Source organism: Corvus hawaiiensis, chromosome 9 (genome assembly GCF_020740725.1).
Source record: "Corvus hawaiiensis isolate bCorHaw1 chromosome 9, bCorHaw1.pri.cur, whole genome shotgun sequence".
In the NCBI taxonomy this organism is placed as follows: Eukaryota; Metazoa; Chordata; class Aves; order Passeriformes; family Corvidae; genus Corvus; species Corvus hawaiiensis.
Window position 1 is genome coordinate 24,318,069 of NC_063221.1, and position 14,592 is coordinate 24,332,660.

The following is a 14,592-nucleotide window of genomic DNA, read 5'->3' on the forward strand; positions in this document are numbered from 1 at the left end:
AGCTGGCAGGTTTGGGTTTAAACTGACACAAAATGGCACACACTGCTCCCATGCCGCAGAAAGATGTGGCTGTGGGACAGAATGTCCCCTCCTGAGGTGCCTGCACACCCTGGCATCACCCTGGGAAAGGCACCCCATGGAGGGGCACCCCATGGCACAGCACTGGGAAGGCAGCACCCAGTGTCCCCCTGGACAGCAGGAACGGACACCTGGCCATGGTCAGAGCACGTTCTGCAGATGGCAGCGCCCTCCCCAACCTACCCCAAAACCTGGCTTTAGGGCTTTTCTCCTGACTAAAAACTATGGATTTTATGTTTTCTAAAATTTGGTTATCCTTTCACCTGAGTGCATGCAGGGCTGGGGTGACTGCACTGAGACCTTCCACATGGGCCTGGCTCTCCAGCCAGGCCGTGCTTCCTGCTGCGGGCATTCCTTGATTTGTAGGGAATCACCACGTCCCCAGCAGCTGCGGGCAGGGGTCCCTGGGCACATCTCCCTCGCAGAGGAGCCTGTGCCACCCCTGCGTGCGGCAGGTACGACACAATGGTGAGGGGCAGCAAAGGCAGAAACAAGGTGGCTTCACCTTCCCTGGTGAGTGGGGCTGGAGAGCCCTGGGGTCTGCTCCTGTCTCATCCGAAACCTCCCCACGGCACCGAGTTTTCCAGGGCTCTGCCTGCTGAGCAGTCAGAGGTCTCACCACTGAGCTGGACTGGGCAGGGGGCTCAAACCCCTCGTGTGGCAGGATAAACAGCCCCAAAAAGTGGCCTCCACCCTCCTGCAAATCCAGCACGTAGCTGCTCAGGGAGCCTCCCCAGTGCTGCTGGGACTGCGGCTGCCTTGGCGCACTGGTCGGGGAGGAGCACCTGCATTTTGGTGAGGGGAGGTGTGGGGGGGCCCAGTATCCTTCCCATGTGGTTGTGGGGCTGCACTTCAGGAACCGCATGGCAACCCCACACATGGGCATGGATGGTGCTGTGCTCAGCCCAGGAACCAGGGGGTCCCCAGCTCAAATCACACTGGCAAGGGGGTCCTGAACCGTATTTTGAAGGGAGATGGACAGATGGACTCCTCAGCAGTCGGTGCCCCTCTAAACCCAGACCAAGGCACATCCAATGCCCAGCCAGCACAGGAGCTGCCCCTTTGGTTACCATGCTGGTCCCAAACTGGGTGAGGAGGGTTCCTGAGGTGCCAGACCAACAGCTGGGCAGGTTTTCCTGCCACAGCTGAAGGTGATGCTGCTCTCCCAGCCCCAGGCCCACACGGACAGCCATTTCTGCTGCATACATCCCGGAGCAGGAGAGCACCACGGCTTTGGCTGGGGACACCAGGGCATGCCTGGCTGGACGGGGGGGGGATTCTTACTTGGCTTTTACTTTTTTTCAGCTTGTGTACATTGTGCAAGTGCTGTGAAATCCCTCCTGGCCCCAACGCACTCGGCCATGGTGAGTGGCGAGGGCAGAGCTGGCTGCACAAACTCAGCAGATCCAGGCAGAGGAATGGCCGGAGGCCCCTGTGCCAGGAAGGGTCCTGCCAAGTATCCCCCCCACAGTGTTCTCCTGCAGCGCCCAGGGACAGAGGAGCCCCCCAGGGACTGACCACACCGCTTGCCAAGATTGTCCCCTGTCCCAGCTTGCACAAAGTGACAGTGAGACTGGGAGCTGGCCGAGGGCCAGCACTTGCCCGGGCACTGAGAGCAGCCTGAATCAGGTGCCGCAGTGGTGGGGAGAGAAGCACTTGGAAAAAACGTCCCCGAGGACCACCATGGGTCTTTCTGCTCCTCTCTGAGGGGCCAAAGGGGCCTTGCATCTTCTCCTGTGCTCTCATGGATGTGGATCCCCTTGGACACTCCATGCCTGCACAGCAGCCAGCCTGGGCTGCTGGTGAGGAGCAATCCCTGCAGCATGTTTGCCTGGGGGGTAGCAACACTCAGGGCATCCCCTGCCCCTCCTGAGGCTGCCTTGATACACAAGGGCAGATAATTCCCAGGACAACTCCTTTTTCTGGAGCTGGATCCCCATCCTGAGCGTGGATTCCCACCAAGCCAGCTCAGCTGCAAGCATCCACCCCGGCTCCACACCACCCTCGCCATCTTGCAGGGGACACCTGCCCGTGGGCTCCCGCCTTCCTGCTCCCCTCACACTCACCCCAGGGCGTGGGGGTCCCAGCGGGCGGCAGGGGCAGGGGCCGTGGCCTGGCCTTGGTGGCGGTGGTGGCGATGCGGGTGGGACCCAGGTACTCCACGTAGGTGCCGGGAAAGTCTCCGCGCTCCTTGGTGCGCTCGTTGACGCCGTGCAGCCAACCCTGGGGGTTGCGCTCGTCCCCGTCCTTGTAGTTGGGGCTGCTGAGGAGCCCGGCCCTGCTGACCGTCAGCACGTCCCCGGGGCACAGCGCCAGGTCCTCCTCCCGGTCCTTCTGGTACTCGTAGAGAGCCCGGTACTGCAGCCCGTCCGAGGAGGCCATGGCGGCAGCGTGGCGTGGGTCACACCGCCCCCGGCCAGCCGGGCATTGGGGGCCCGGGGTGGCCGCACGGGGCTGGGCTTGGGCAGTGCGGCGTCGGGAGCGTTCCTTTCCCTGCACACGCAGGAGGAAAACCTCAGTGTTGGAAAGTCTGCGCCATGGAGAGCGGCTCCTGACCCTCCAACCCCAAAATTGCTGCGGAGCCACGCCAACGCCTGGGACTCGTCAGCGTTGGCTCAGGTGTGGGTAAGGAGCTGTTTCTTCACCAGAGCAAACGGAGGGGAGCAAATGAGGCTAACGGGGGTAGAGGGGACAAACGTGGATCCTCGTTAGCCTGGCCTCATCCGCACGGTGCTGGGGACATCCCTCCTCTGCCGGAGAGAAAGGCAGTGCGTTAGTGACCAAACCTCTGCCTTGACCTCAGCCTCGTGCCCGTCCCCCCATCCCAGCCGCCCGGCACCAGGGAGAGCCCAGCGGCTCGCTCGACTCCTGCTTCCCAGGGAGCTCCCACCAGCAGGGCTCGGCCACTGCACGCAAGGAAAGTGCCGGCAAGAGTCTGGAAAGTAGGGCAAGAGATCACGCCACGGGTTTTTAAAATAGACATATGTGCTGAGAAACCTCCTGCCGCACGCAGCTCCCCTCCGGCAGCTCCAGCCTGGCATTGCTGCACGGAGCTGGCAGATGAAGATGTAGGTTTTTCATGTGGGTTTGGGTTTTTTTTCCCTTTCTTTTTTTCTTTTTTTTTTTTTTTTTAATTTTTTTGGTGCATTTTTATATATTCCTCCAAGAGTGACATCATCCCTGGGGGGAAAGACTGTGCTGCTGCCGACCCACTGCCCCCCAGCTTCCAGCAGGACCCCGCGGAAGAGGGATGGAGGGACGATGAGCAGCAGCCGTCTGTCTGTCCATCCATCCACCCGCCTCCCAGAGCCCTCCCGCCGCCCCTGCAGCCTTACCGGGCGCGGTGGCTCCAGCGGCGGGAGCGGAGAACGGGAGCGGAGCGGAGCCGGCTCCCGGCCCCGCCGAGCCGCGCTCCGGCGGTGATGTCAGCGTCCCTCCTCCTCCTCCTCCTCCTCCTCCTGCTCGGTAGCCGGGCGGCCCCCCCGCCGCAGCGCGTCGAGGGGGGGGGCACCCGGCTACTGAGCAGGAGGAGGGAGAATTGTAGGAGTAGGTGGATGACTTCATCCCCAGATGCAGCATCTCTGCTCCCAAATTGCATCCTCTGTAGGATGGAGATCTCCCATCTGTGGGTCTCCATCCATCCTTAGGGGTGCTAAAGGACAGGAGAGGGCCAGCACCCCATGGACACCGCCCTTGTGCCAGCCAGCTCTCCCTGTGCACCCACACAGAGTCCCATCCCTTACCCAGGCTACAAAACATGCACAGGACAGGCAGGAGACGTCATGGAGAATCCCAGCTCAGGGATGCTCTGCTTCCTCGCTCTCCTCCTGAGCCTGGACAAGCTATCCCAGTATTTGTCTGTCTGTGAGGCACTGAGAGGTGGATGTGATGTTTCCAGAGGCTCAAAGGCTTGTTTTGGTTGTATTTTTTTTTTTTTAATCCTTGCTTCTCACGCTGACATCTCTGAAATGGTCGTGGCTCCTTGTCTTTGCTGCAGGTTGGACATCCTAAAAATAGATGGTACCTAAAACACGGGCTCTGGGAAATGCACGCTGGCTGAATCCAAGCCACTGCAAGCAGCAGTGCAGGGGTGGCATGAAGTCCAAGGAGGAATCCCAAGTGCTGGGAAAACTGAGGAAACAGACACAGAGGCCATCAGAGCAATGCAGGAGATGTATGGCCCTTCTTATCCATAATTCCAGCAAACCCCCCCTCCTTTCCCTGCAGCGCATGGCCTGATGGTGCAGGGCAGCAGCATCCTGGGGGATTCCTCCCAGCTGCACTTCCTTGGGCAGCATGCAGCCCCCATTGCCCCACTCCCCAGCTGGATCCAGCCCAGCTGCTGGTCGTTGGAGATTAAAAGGGATTTTTCTCTCCCCCTCATCCCATTTCTGCTGGCACCATGCTGCTGCTGCTGCTGCTGGGACAGAGTCAGAGTTGGCTGTGAACAGCCAGATGCTGCCCTCCCCCCAGTCATGCTTCCCCAGTCATGTTCCCTGTGCCCCACCAGGGGTGAAGAGGTTTTGCTGAGTCTCTAAAGCCCTGCCTGGTCTCCCCAGCATGTCCCAAGAGGCTGTGAATTCAACCAGGCTGAGCACAGTGTCAGTGCTCTGGGGCCTGCCTGGAGAAAGGCAAGGAGGTGTTTCCCTCCTGGGACAGGATCAGAGCTGGGGAGGCTGGTGGGTTCATCACCACCCATCCTGTCCTAGGGTCAATCCGATATACAGGCTGGGAATCAACACAGTCCTGCGGCTGGATGAGGCTGAGCATCACCCCAGCTCTCCCTGGCTGGCTCCTCTCCTCAGAACCCTCAGAGCACCCCTGACACCCCATTCCAGCTGCACTACACCAGGATCATTCCCAAAACTCTGCGCCCTGGGCTGCCCCTCACCCTGTGTCACCCCTACCTGGCTAATTTAAACCGCCACAGCACTCCAGCCCAGAGTTTGGCACATCCCCCAAGGCGGGCAGAGGGCTCTCAGAGAGCACCCTGTGAAGACACAAGAGGTGCTTCAGGCCTTCACTGCTATTGATTGAGCCAGAGGAGCTGCCTGTCAGGCCCTGACTAATCCATCGTCGCTGGATTAATGAGCAGCACTCATGGCAATGAGAGCTTCGCCTTGGCTTACCTGGCCTTGACTGTTCTGTGGAGAGAGCAGGAGGAGCCGTCCTTGCTCCCTGTACCCCACAGTCCCCTCCAGGCTGCCCTTTGCTCCCTGTCTGGGCAGCCCAGGATGGGTCTGTGGGGAGGAGAGTGACATCTCCTCACTGGGGTCCCCATGCCCTTCTGCAGCTTCTCTCCTCTCCTGGCTGGAGGGACAACCCTTGGTGGGAGCATCTCCAGCAGATGCTCAGCATCCACCTTGGCTGCCTGTCCTGGCCTTTCCAAAGTGACAGGGGTCCCACTGCTCTCATCTTTGCTTTTGGGGGCTGTCACACTCATGTCCAGGGAAGTTGGCCACATGGCTGTGAATAAATAGAGCATAAATAGAGCTGTTAACATGCCCGGCTGGAGAAAGTGAGGCTGCAGCACTGGGCTGAGCCCTGCCCAGCCAGAAAAAATGGAGAGAAAAGGTTTTTGATTTCCTTTGACTTTTCAGAGTTGGCTTTTTTGGTATCACCTCTGTTTCCCCAATTCGGAAAGGGCCATGCTTTGCTTTCTCTTTAGACGCAGGAAAACTCCCTGTCTCTTGGTTTTCTTCCAGGGTGCCCAGGACTGAGCTCAGGCTTCTGTGGCTTTTGGTTTAGGGAGAGCCAAGTGCTTCTTCAAACAACCTCCCAGGGTGGCATCCGCGGACATCCTCTCACTGCCAGCTCCCACAGCTGCGCTCTGCCACCACCACCAACCTGCCTGCTGGGCTACCCCGGGCCTGGGGAGGGATAGGCTGGAGAAAACCCGAGGGACGTGAGGGAAGACTGGAGGTGCTGCTGGGGCCCTTTCCTGTGCCTCTCTGCAGGGCTAGAGCTGGGGACCCAGGGCCCCTCAATGCCCCCTCCCTGGGCAGCGGGCACAGCACACCCCAGGAGTAGAGCCCGACCCGGGGAGGAAGCTCCAGCACTCACCCAGCCCTGGCCAGCCTCGCTGGCGAGACGGCGGCGGAGGCTCCCCAGGCTGGCTCTGCCTGCAGCAGCCCCCGGAGCGCCGGCACGCAGGCATGGAGCTGTCCTGATGTGACCCTGCAGCGCAGCCCTTTGCATCCCCGAACCTGCCCGGCTTGGCTTTACGGCAGCTGCCGCCTCGGCGTGGCCCCTGGTAATTAATTCAGGAGGGATTTGCCGGCCTGGACACGCGTGAGAAGCAAGGAGATGTGATCTGGAGGGGTGGGCAGGCGGTCAGCGGCAGGGCAGGCTCGGGGGACTCGCTGTGGGTGGAACATGCACGGGGAGAAGCTCAGCCCGCTACAAAGGAGGGGCGTTGTCATCGAGCCCCTCGTTAGTGTCCTTATTAACACCGCGATTAACATCGGCTACGTGAGGCACAGGGACAGGTCCTCCCCCTGAGGGACACGCACCAGGGCCATGCACTGCTGGGACACAGTATCACCCCTGGATTTACACCCCGGGCCCCACATGGCAGAGATCGTAGCACCAGATGGGGCAGCTCCTGCTTTTGGGATTCATGCTGTGGTTTTGCACACAGCCACAGAAATGGGGAGGATTCCCCCGGAAGCTGGAGCTGCAGCCCCAGGGAAATCGGTGTGGTCCCACTGCCTGCTCCCTCCCAAAGTGGGGGAATTGGGATTTCCCCGGCTCTCCAACCAAAATGCTTTGAGTCCTTTCGAAGCTGAGAACTGGAATATTTCAAGACATCAAAAACTTTTGGCTGATGTAGATATTTATTTCTCTGCATCAGGAGGTGGGAAGTGATGAATTCAGCACAAATTTGCAACATTCAGTAACTTCCATCTGCAAATCCGAAGTCGGATTCATCGCTGGCACATTGCAGTGTGTCCATCCATCCCGACTCCCCAGGTGTCCGGATGCTGGAGAGACAGCCGGGTACATGCTGCCAGCCTCAAACAGACATGTGAAAGCCCTTTGCAAGGGACTCACCTGGCTGGGGATATCCCAAAATCCTGTCAATCACAGACCTGGCTGGTCTCCATGGCTGGTGGTGCCTGGGGCTTCTTACCCCGTGCTTTACCAGGAGGGAAACTGAGGCCACTTCCCTGCTCCCAGTCTCCCAGGGCCAGGTTGCTTGAAGGAGTCTTGCTGCCCATGCCCTGTGAGAGGCATCCCCATGCTCCAGGGAAGGGGATGCTCAGGATCCAGCTGGCCTGTGTGAGAGGATGGGGACAGCTGGGAGATGGCGTGGCCTTGCTGGGCAGGAGGGACATGGGAATGCCACTGGACTCGTCCTTCTGTGGTCAGGTCAGGCCTTCCCAGAGAACCAGAAAATCCAGCCCTGGCTTCCTAATGGGGCTCGGGTGGGTGATACTGGGGAGTGATTGAACCCCAGGCTGCAGCACCAGGTGCTGGAGGAGGTGAGGGCACCAGTCCATAGCTTGTCCTCTGTTTTTCCCTGTGGCTGGCAATGACTGGGGAGGAGAGCAAGTATTTACTTATTTGCCAAAATTGTCATTGGGGTGGAGGGATTGTGTGCAGCAAACAGGGTCAGGCTGGGATGGGGCAACTTTTGGGAGAGGGGCAATATGAGAGAGGGTTTAGGAGCAGCTGTCCCCCTTTGGGAGAGGAATGAAGGCTTGGCCCTAACTCTGAGCAGCTTCCTAGCAGCTGCTGCAGAAAAGGACTGAGGCTACAGGCAGTGAGGGGGCGAGGGCTACAGCCCCCAGCTGCAGCACGGGTTGTGTTCATACCCAGGGTGCCTGGGAGGGTTAGAGGCTTCCCCCAAATACCACTGCGATTTGGCTGGAGCCCAGTGGGGCTGACTTCATCCTGCTGAAATGTATCATTACAGCCAGGCAGGGAATGGGCTGTGGGGTTTCGGGGGAGCCAGGGGTGGGGTGGAGCGTGCTGAGCACACAGAGCCTGGTTTCCTGCAGGATGGGGTCTCCTGTGCCTCCTGCATCGCTCTGTGGTTTGATCACAAGCTGGAGGGACACACTGTGGGCACTGGGGAGGGGACCAGCACAAGCTCCTGCCCCAAAGGTGCACTGGATGGGCAAGGACCACTGCCAGGGTCAGGCCTGGGGAGGCAGCATCCTCTGTGAGGTGTGGCTCTCTTGCTGTCCTGCTCTTTGGGAAACCAGCCCTGTTTCAAAGTGTCTTTCCAAAGAAAATCACTTTTGGCAGCCCTTAGGCAATGGCAAGTCCTCACTGACTGCTCCGGCGCTGGCATCTGTCATGGCTGTCACTGTCCTCTCCCGCCGCCGTCACCCTGTGGTGTCCCCGCCAGCAAAAATCCACCTCCCTGTGCAGCAGCTGGGGACGGCCCGGACAGCTTTGGCTTTTCCTTTGCGAACCGGCTCGTGTGGCCGTTCCCCAGCGCCCTCCTTTGCCTGCTTCTCTTTTGGCCCAGGATGTTGGAGGTTCGGGTTTTGGGGAGATCCCTGACTGAGTGGTACCGAGAAGGGGGCCAGCAGCTCACCCACAGAACCAGCCTGCGAAGACGGGATGCCTCAGCCTTGGCTGGCAGAGGGAGGCCGTGACCCGGGGGGCCGTGAGTGCCCACAGCTGGAAAATCCCGAGCCCATTGCCCAGCTCGCGGAGAGGGGCGGCGGGGTGGCACCCCACAGCTGCAGCATCCGGCACAGGCTGGAACAGCCCCGGGCTGATATCGCTGCCCCGCAGTGCCCCCACGGCAGGAGGGACCCCGCGGGACACGGGCAGGGACCCTGGCGTGCGTCCCACAGAGGCTGCCAGCAGCAGAGGGCAGCAGGGCTCCGGGCTCCCCGCGACACCGAGGGGTGGCCCCGGCGGGGCCGGACGGGGCGGGGGGCTCCGGCGGCGGGGGCGGCCCCGGGGCCGCGCCCCGTTAAAGGGCGGCACCGGCGGGGCGGTGGAGGCAGAGCGGGCTGGGTCCGGACGGGACGGAGTGTTGGGATCTGCTCTGCGTTCAGGTAAGTTGGGTTCCGTCCTTCCCCGCCCGTGGGGACCCCGGGCTCCCCTAGAGGGACGCTGGGCTCTCGGGACGGCAGCGGCTGTGCCGGGTGGGGGTTCTCCCGGTAACCTCTCTACTCTCCCCAGGTGCAAAGATGGGGTGCTTCACCTTTATCAAGGTCATGATGATCCTCTTCAACCTGGCCATCTTCGTAAGTGCGCCCCGGGAGCTGAGGTCTGCGGGAGGGGGTCTCGGGGAGCTCCCGGAGCTTGTGTGGGGTGTGTCTGGCTGGGCTCTCCTGCCCCTCCGTGTTCCTTTCTGTGGGCGATGGGGTGGAGAGTGTGGGCAGGTGGGTGTAGGTGGGACTTGCAAAGCCCAGAGGGCTGCGCCGTGCTCTGGGGACAGTGGCTGTTGCATCAGCTGCCCCTGTCCCTCGCTGTGCTGAAGCTTGGGAAGGGGTGCTGAGTGCCCCAGAAAAGGGGGTTTGCTGGGTCCCTGCCTGGGGGCCCTACCTCTGTAGGGGAGCAGCCCACGTGTGACTGTGGTGTTGGGGTTCCTGGATGTTGGGAATTCAGAGCACATGCGGGCTCTACTCCCATCCAGGGAGAAGGGTAGTGGAGCTCCCAAGAGCTGCCCTGGCTCTGCAGGAGCCACCTGGAAGAGGGTGTGATAGGATACAGCCTTGGGAAGGAGGGGATGCAGAGCCTTCAGGCTCGCTCTGGTGAAACAACCCCCCTGTAAAGCTCCTGCCAGGATCTGAATGTGGTGGGGAAGGTTGAGTGGGCAGAGGGGAGGGCTGGCACAGACTGCAGGCAGCCCAGAGTTCACCTTGCCCAGGAGTGCATGAGTGTCTGTGGGCAGGGGCTGCTCAGCTTCTCCTCTGGGTGGACGGGCAGCTGCCCTGTATGGAGGAACTTGTGGTGGTGTGTGGCCAGGGTCCGAACTGGCGGTGTGGGGAGGCTAGTGGCACTGCTGGCACTGAAACCACTGGGGCTGGGGAGGGGGGCAGCTGTGACACAGCCCAGGGGATGTGCCCAGGGTGGTGGGGTGTGTTTCAGGGTACTGACCCATCTGCCAATGCCCTGAGCTGCCTGCAGTGCCACAAAGTCTTGCTTTGGTGTGGTGAAAAACTGCTGAGGGGAGAAACACCTGTGCCAGGGCCTTCCCCAAATAGCAAATCTCATGCCTATCTGGAAGCTGATACTGCCTTTCTCCTCCCAGCTCGGTGGCGGGACCCTCCTGGGAGTTGGCATCTGGGTCAAAGTGGATGGAGAGTCATTCCTGAAAATATTTGGGGCGCTCTCCTCTAGCGTCCTGCAGGTTGTGAATGTGAGCTATCTTCTCATCGTCATTGGTGCCATCCTGCTGGTGATCGGCTTCCTCGGGTGCTATGGCGCCCAGAAGGAGAGCAAATGTCTCCTGATGATGGTATGGACCTGACTGACCTCCTTACCAAGCCTTGTTTGAGCTGGGGCTGTGGTGGGGGAGACCTGATGGGCAGATTTCTCTGCAAAGATGTTCTCTGTGGATGTTTCCATGTAGTGGCAGTCTGGGTGGCCCTTGGAAGGGCAATGCTGGACTCAAAGTCTGCCCCTGAGCTGAGGTCTCTCTTGGAGCGTGTCCAGAGAGCTCAGCCCCATGCAGGTGGAGGGCTGGAGGACAAGGCTGTGCTGCTCCTGCCCAGGAGCAGAGCTGAAGGCAATGAGGCAGGAGGGCTTGAGCCCTGGGGAAGCTGATGAGTTCCAGGGGCCCCTGAGGGTTCTGGCTGTCTGTTTGACCTCCTGCCCCTTGCTGTGTCCTAGTTCTTCTCAGTGGTGCTGATCATCTTCATTGCTGAAGTTGCTGCTGCCGTGGTGGCTCTGGTCTTCACAGGTCTTGTGAGTGCAATGCCTGAGTCTTGGGTTGGGCTGATCTGGGACCCATCCTACCCCTTGGGAAAAGAGGAGACACGGGCTGGCAGTGCTGCCCATGGGTGTGGAAGCTGTGCAGTGGTCAGTGCTGCAGGAGGAAGGGATGTTGGCTGCTGCTGGTGGCAGCTACGTGGGTAGGCTGGAGTAGCCTGAGGGTGGTGGGAATAGGGGTTTCTGTTTTATCATAACCCTCATTTTTTAGGCCGAGTTTTGCCTACTTCTTTCTGTTGAGCCCCTCAGTCCCTAACCAGCTTAGGCTTGACACCTCCCCAGCTCTGAGGATGGGAGCCACTGGGGGAGGAAGTCCCTATTGCCTCATGCCGAGCAAACTCACCCCCTTATTAGGCACCTGAGAAACCACCTGGGGAGAAAGGGGACTGCCTCATTAGGCACTGGAGAAGTCAGCCACAGGGCCAACATCATTCCTGGCTCCCTCACTTAACGCCGCTTATCAGATGACTCACTGGGCATAAGTGACCTTGGTGCCATAAAACACTGGTTAGTGGGGAAGGCGACAAACTCTCTGTGGGTCAAATGGACATGGTGTGACTTCTGGCTGTGCTGGGTCTGTTTGGTCTCCTCTCCATAGGCTGAGACCAGTATGGGGGTGCTCAGCTCTGTGGTGCTCCCCAGAACCTTCTCTGATGGTGTTTTTCTGCCCTTTCTTCCAGGCAGAGACATTGCTGACAGGTCTGGTGACCCCTCTCCTGAAGGAGAGGTATGGGGTGAACGACACATTCACGCACATCTGGAATGCCACCATGGAAGAGGTGTGCTGAGCCCTGGGGCCCTCACCTGTGGGTCGGGATCCTCCCAACACAGGCTAGGTGGTGCACATCTGGGTGGGACAGTGAGATGGGAGTGGGGACACACCACAATCCTGGATGTGCTGAGCTGTCACCACCTCCTCGGCTCCCCAGGTGCCTGGGAATTACCTGCTTGGGACCTAGTGGTGTGAGAGCTGTATGTGATGATGCATGGGGCAAATCCTGGACCCAAGGTGCCTACTGAGCACCCCACAGAAGCAGGGTTGAGCTGGGTGATACCGTCCATGAGCCAGTGGGGTCCAGGTGGTGTCGGAGCCTGGAGGGAGACCTGAAGGATGCTCTTCCCATGCCTTCCTCTCTCTCCCTCTTAGGTTCACTGCTGTGGCCTGAATAACTACACGGACTTCAACAACTCCTACTTCTATAAGACGTACAACAGCTACCCCAGGCAGTGCTGTGACATGCTGGAGCCCTGCAACGACACGCTGGCTGCAGAAAAGGACATCGAGGTACGGACGTGCCCATGGCTCTTGCCCTCTGGCAGAGCCTGGCTTGGGGTGTGCCTGGGCACAGAGGGGGAGACCTCTCCTGTAGCTCCAGCTCTGCACGTGGTGGTCCCATGGGCTTTAAGTTCTGGGGGGATGCTATGGTGGCTTCGGCTTGTCCCTGGCAGAGACAAGTAAAGCTGTTACGTTGCTCTGGTCACAAGGGGAATGGAGTGGTGTGCCTAATGCTGGGCATGAAGCCAGGCACTGCTCTGCCTTTTTAGGTGATTTCCCTGCTTCTTCCCTTCCTTTCCTTGCTCCCCACCCAGTATTTGATCTGAGAAGTGGCTGAGTTGTCCCCTGAAGCCCCCAGACCTTCTCCATGGCTGTGTGCTCTGGGTTGGAGAAGCTGTACCTCCCTTTCTGGGGGATGCTGTGCCCTGGCAGTTGGGGTATCACCACCTCTTGCTCATCCTCACCTGCATGGTTGCCTCCTGCAGGGCTGTTTCAAACAGATCTTGGAAGAAATCAAGACAAACGCAGGAGTGGCAGGCGGCGTGGCAGCCGGCATCGCTGCCTTGGAGGTGAGTGCCTGAGCACTGCTGGGCTGCCTCCTCCTTGTGCCTGCAGGTGGGGCTGGGACCAGCCCTGGGGGGCGTTCAGGGGACTGGTGCAGCTCCATGGACCACCTGCAGCTCCAGGCTACTGAGCCTTGTTCCCTGGGCACATCCAGCCCTCCTGCCTTGGCGCACTGGGGATGGTGGGCTGTGACCCAAACCCGTGTTGGGGAGGGGAGGTGCACATTTAAGGGGGCTGATTTGCACCTTGCTGCCCTCAGATCGCGGCCATGGCAGTTTCCATGTACCTGTACTGTTGGCTGGATGAGAAGTGACCCCCCGAGGCAGGAGGATGACCTGCCAACCCCCATGCCGGGGTGCACCCGTGGCGTGCCATGCTCTCGGGGGGACCCCGTCCCTCTCTGGGTCTGATGCTCTCCTGTGCACTGTGATTTATAGCTGTATTTTGATCTACTGAGCTGGGATCTGTAGAGTTTGTGTATATTTTTGTACTGATATGGTATATGGAGTCTGTACATAGAGATTTGGGGTGGTTTTTGATTGGGGGGGTTGTTGGGAGAAGCTGCTCGGTCCGTTTGGCTGATACCAGCAAGTGATAAAGCAGCACAGGGCTGATACCAGCCGGTGATGAAGGCAGTTCAGGGCTGCTGATCTGCCAATGGCACAGCAATGCCTTGATAAACTCCTGGAGGCGGGTGCTGTACCTCTCCCACGCTGTCCCCATCGTGTCCCCCTGCATCAGTTTTAGGTGGTAACTACACCCTCATAGGGCATGTATCTACTCTTGCACCCATTTTCTGCCACCCCTGGCCTTGTTGCCATGTTGTCCCCTAAAAGAAGGGCTGGCTGGGTGCTGATTGGTCTCTGCCCCTTCCCTGGCATGAAGACAGCCCTGGTGGTCCCTGGCTCTGCAGGGGCTGGGGCTGCCCCTTATACCCCCTGACATTTTGTGCCTAAGCCCCTCTCCACGCTGTAAAGAAATGCAAATAAATTTTTCATCTTGGATACAAATTATTTTCTGGAGTTGATCTCGGTGTTGCCTTTAATAAATACCCTCTGCCGGGGGGATGCAGGGGTAGGGGCTGCCTTGCCTCCCTCCCACCTTCCCTTCCATGTCCGTGCAGGCAGCACAGCTGTGCCCACAGCCTACCTGCCCTCCTTGCATGTGGCTCCTCACCTGTTCAGGTGCTTGGAAACAGAACAGCCCCGTGTTTGCACAACAGACAGGGTGCAGGGGGACCACCAGCCTTGCACCCCCCACCCTCTGCAACAGCACTGCTTGCTCACAGCATCTGTCAGGGACTGAGCAACAGCTTGGCTTGAAAGGCAGGGCTGGCTGAGGGGTTCCTGCATCCCCATCAGCTGCAGGAACCTGGACTGGGGTGGTGAGGAGGGATGGATCCTGCCAGCCCCACCTCTGAACATCTCCACTCCAGCATTGTCCTGCACTGCCTGTGTGTGATGCATCTGCTCTCCCTCTATGGGTGGGGATGGGGGAGGTCATGGGTGGGATTGGGGGGTTTCCAGACCCCCTCTTTCCCCAGCACTGCTCCCTCTGTTCCCTTGAGGATATACTTGCTCTGCCTCAGTTTCTCCACTTGGAAAGCACAGCCAGGGTGGGTGCTCCCAAGGGGCTCCTTCACCCTGTTTTTGCCACAAGGCTTCCTGCCTCTCTGGCTGTGGGGCAGGGGGGTGGAGGGCAGGGCGAGTGGCAGGAGGCCAGTGTGCAAACAGCCTCTCCATGCACTGCCTTGCTCCCTGTCTGCTGTGCCA

General features: G+C 59.7%; 1 protein-coding gene across 1 annotated transcript; it reads left to right on the forward strand.

Moving 5' to 3' along the window:
• The first annotated feature begins 9,009 nt into the window (after positions 1-9,009).
• On the forward strand, positions 9,010-13,833 carry TSPAN1 (tetraspanin 1). The gene is made up of 8 exons (XM_048313543.1): positions 9,010-9,098; positions 9,226-9,290; positions 10,301-10,507; positions 10,882-10,956; positions 11,661-11,759; positions 12,128-12,265; positions 12,742-12,825; positions 13,080-13,833. The coding sequence occupies exons 2-8, from the start codon at positions 9,234-9,236 to the stop codon at positions 13,131-13,133; spliced, it is 714 nt and encodes a 237-aa protein (XP_048169500.1). The 5' UTR covers positions 9,010-9,098; positions 9,226-9,233; the 3' UTR covers positions 13,134-13,833.
• Positions 13,834-14,592: the final 759 nt, after the last annotated feature.

What these genes read in the sequence shown, in the direction of transcription:
- TSPAN1 (XM_048313543.1), top strand. Translation starts at nt 9,234, where the DNA reads ATGGGGTGCTTCACCTTTATCAAGGTCATGATGATCCTCTTCAACCTG. An exon ending in CTCTGGTCTTCACAGGTCTT is followed by an intron (nt 10,957 to 11,660) that starts GTGAGTGCAATG and finishes CCTTTCTTCCAG; the next exon opens with GCAGAGACATTGCTGACAGG. An exon ending in CCGGCATCGCTGCCTTGGAG is followed by an intron (nt 12,826 to 13,079) that starts GTGAGTGCCTGA and finishes TGCTGCCCTCAG; the next exon opens with ATCGCGGCCATGGCAGTTTC.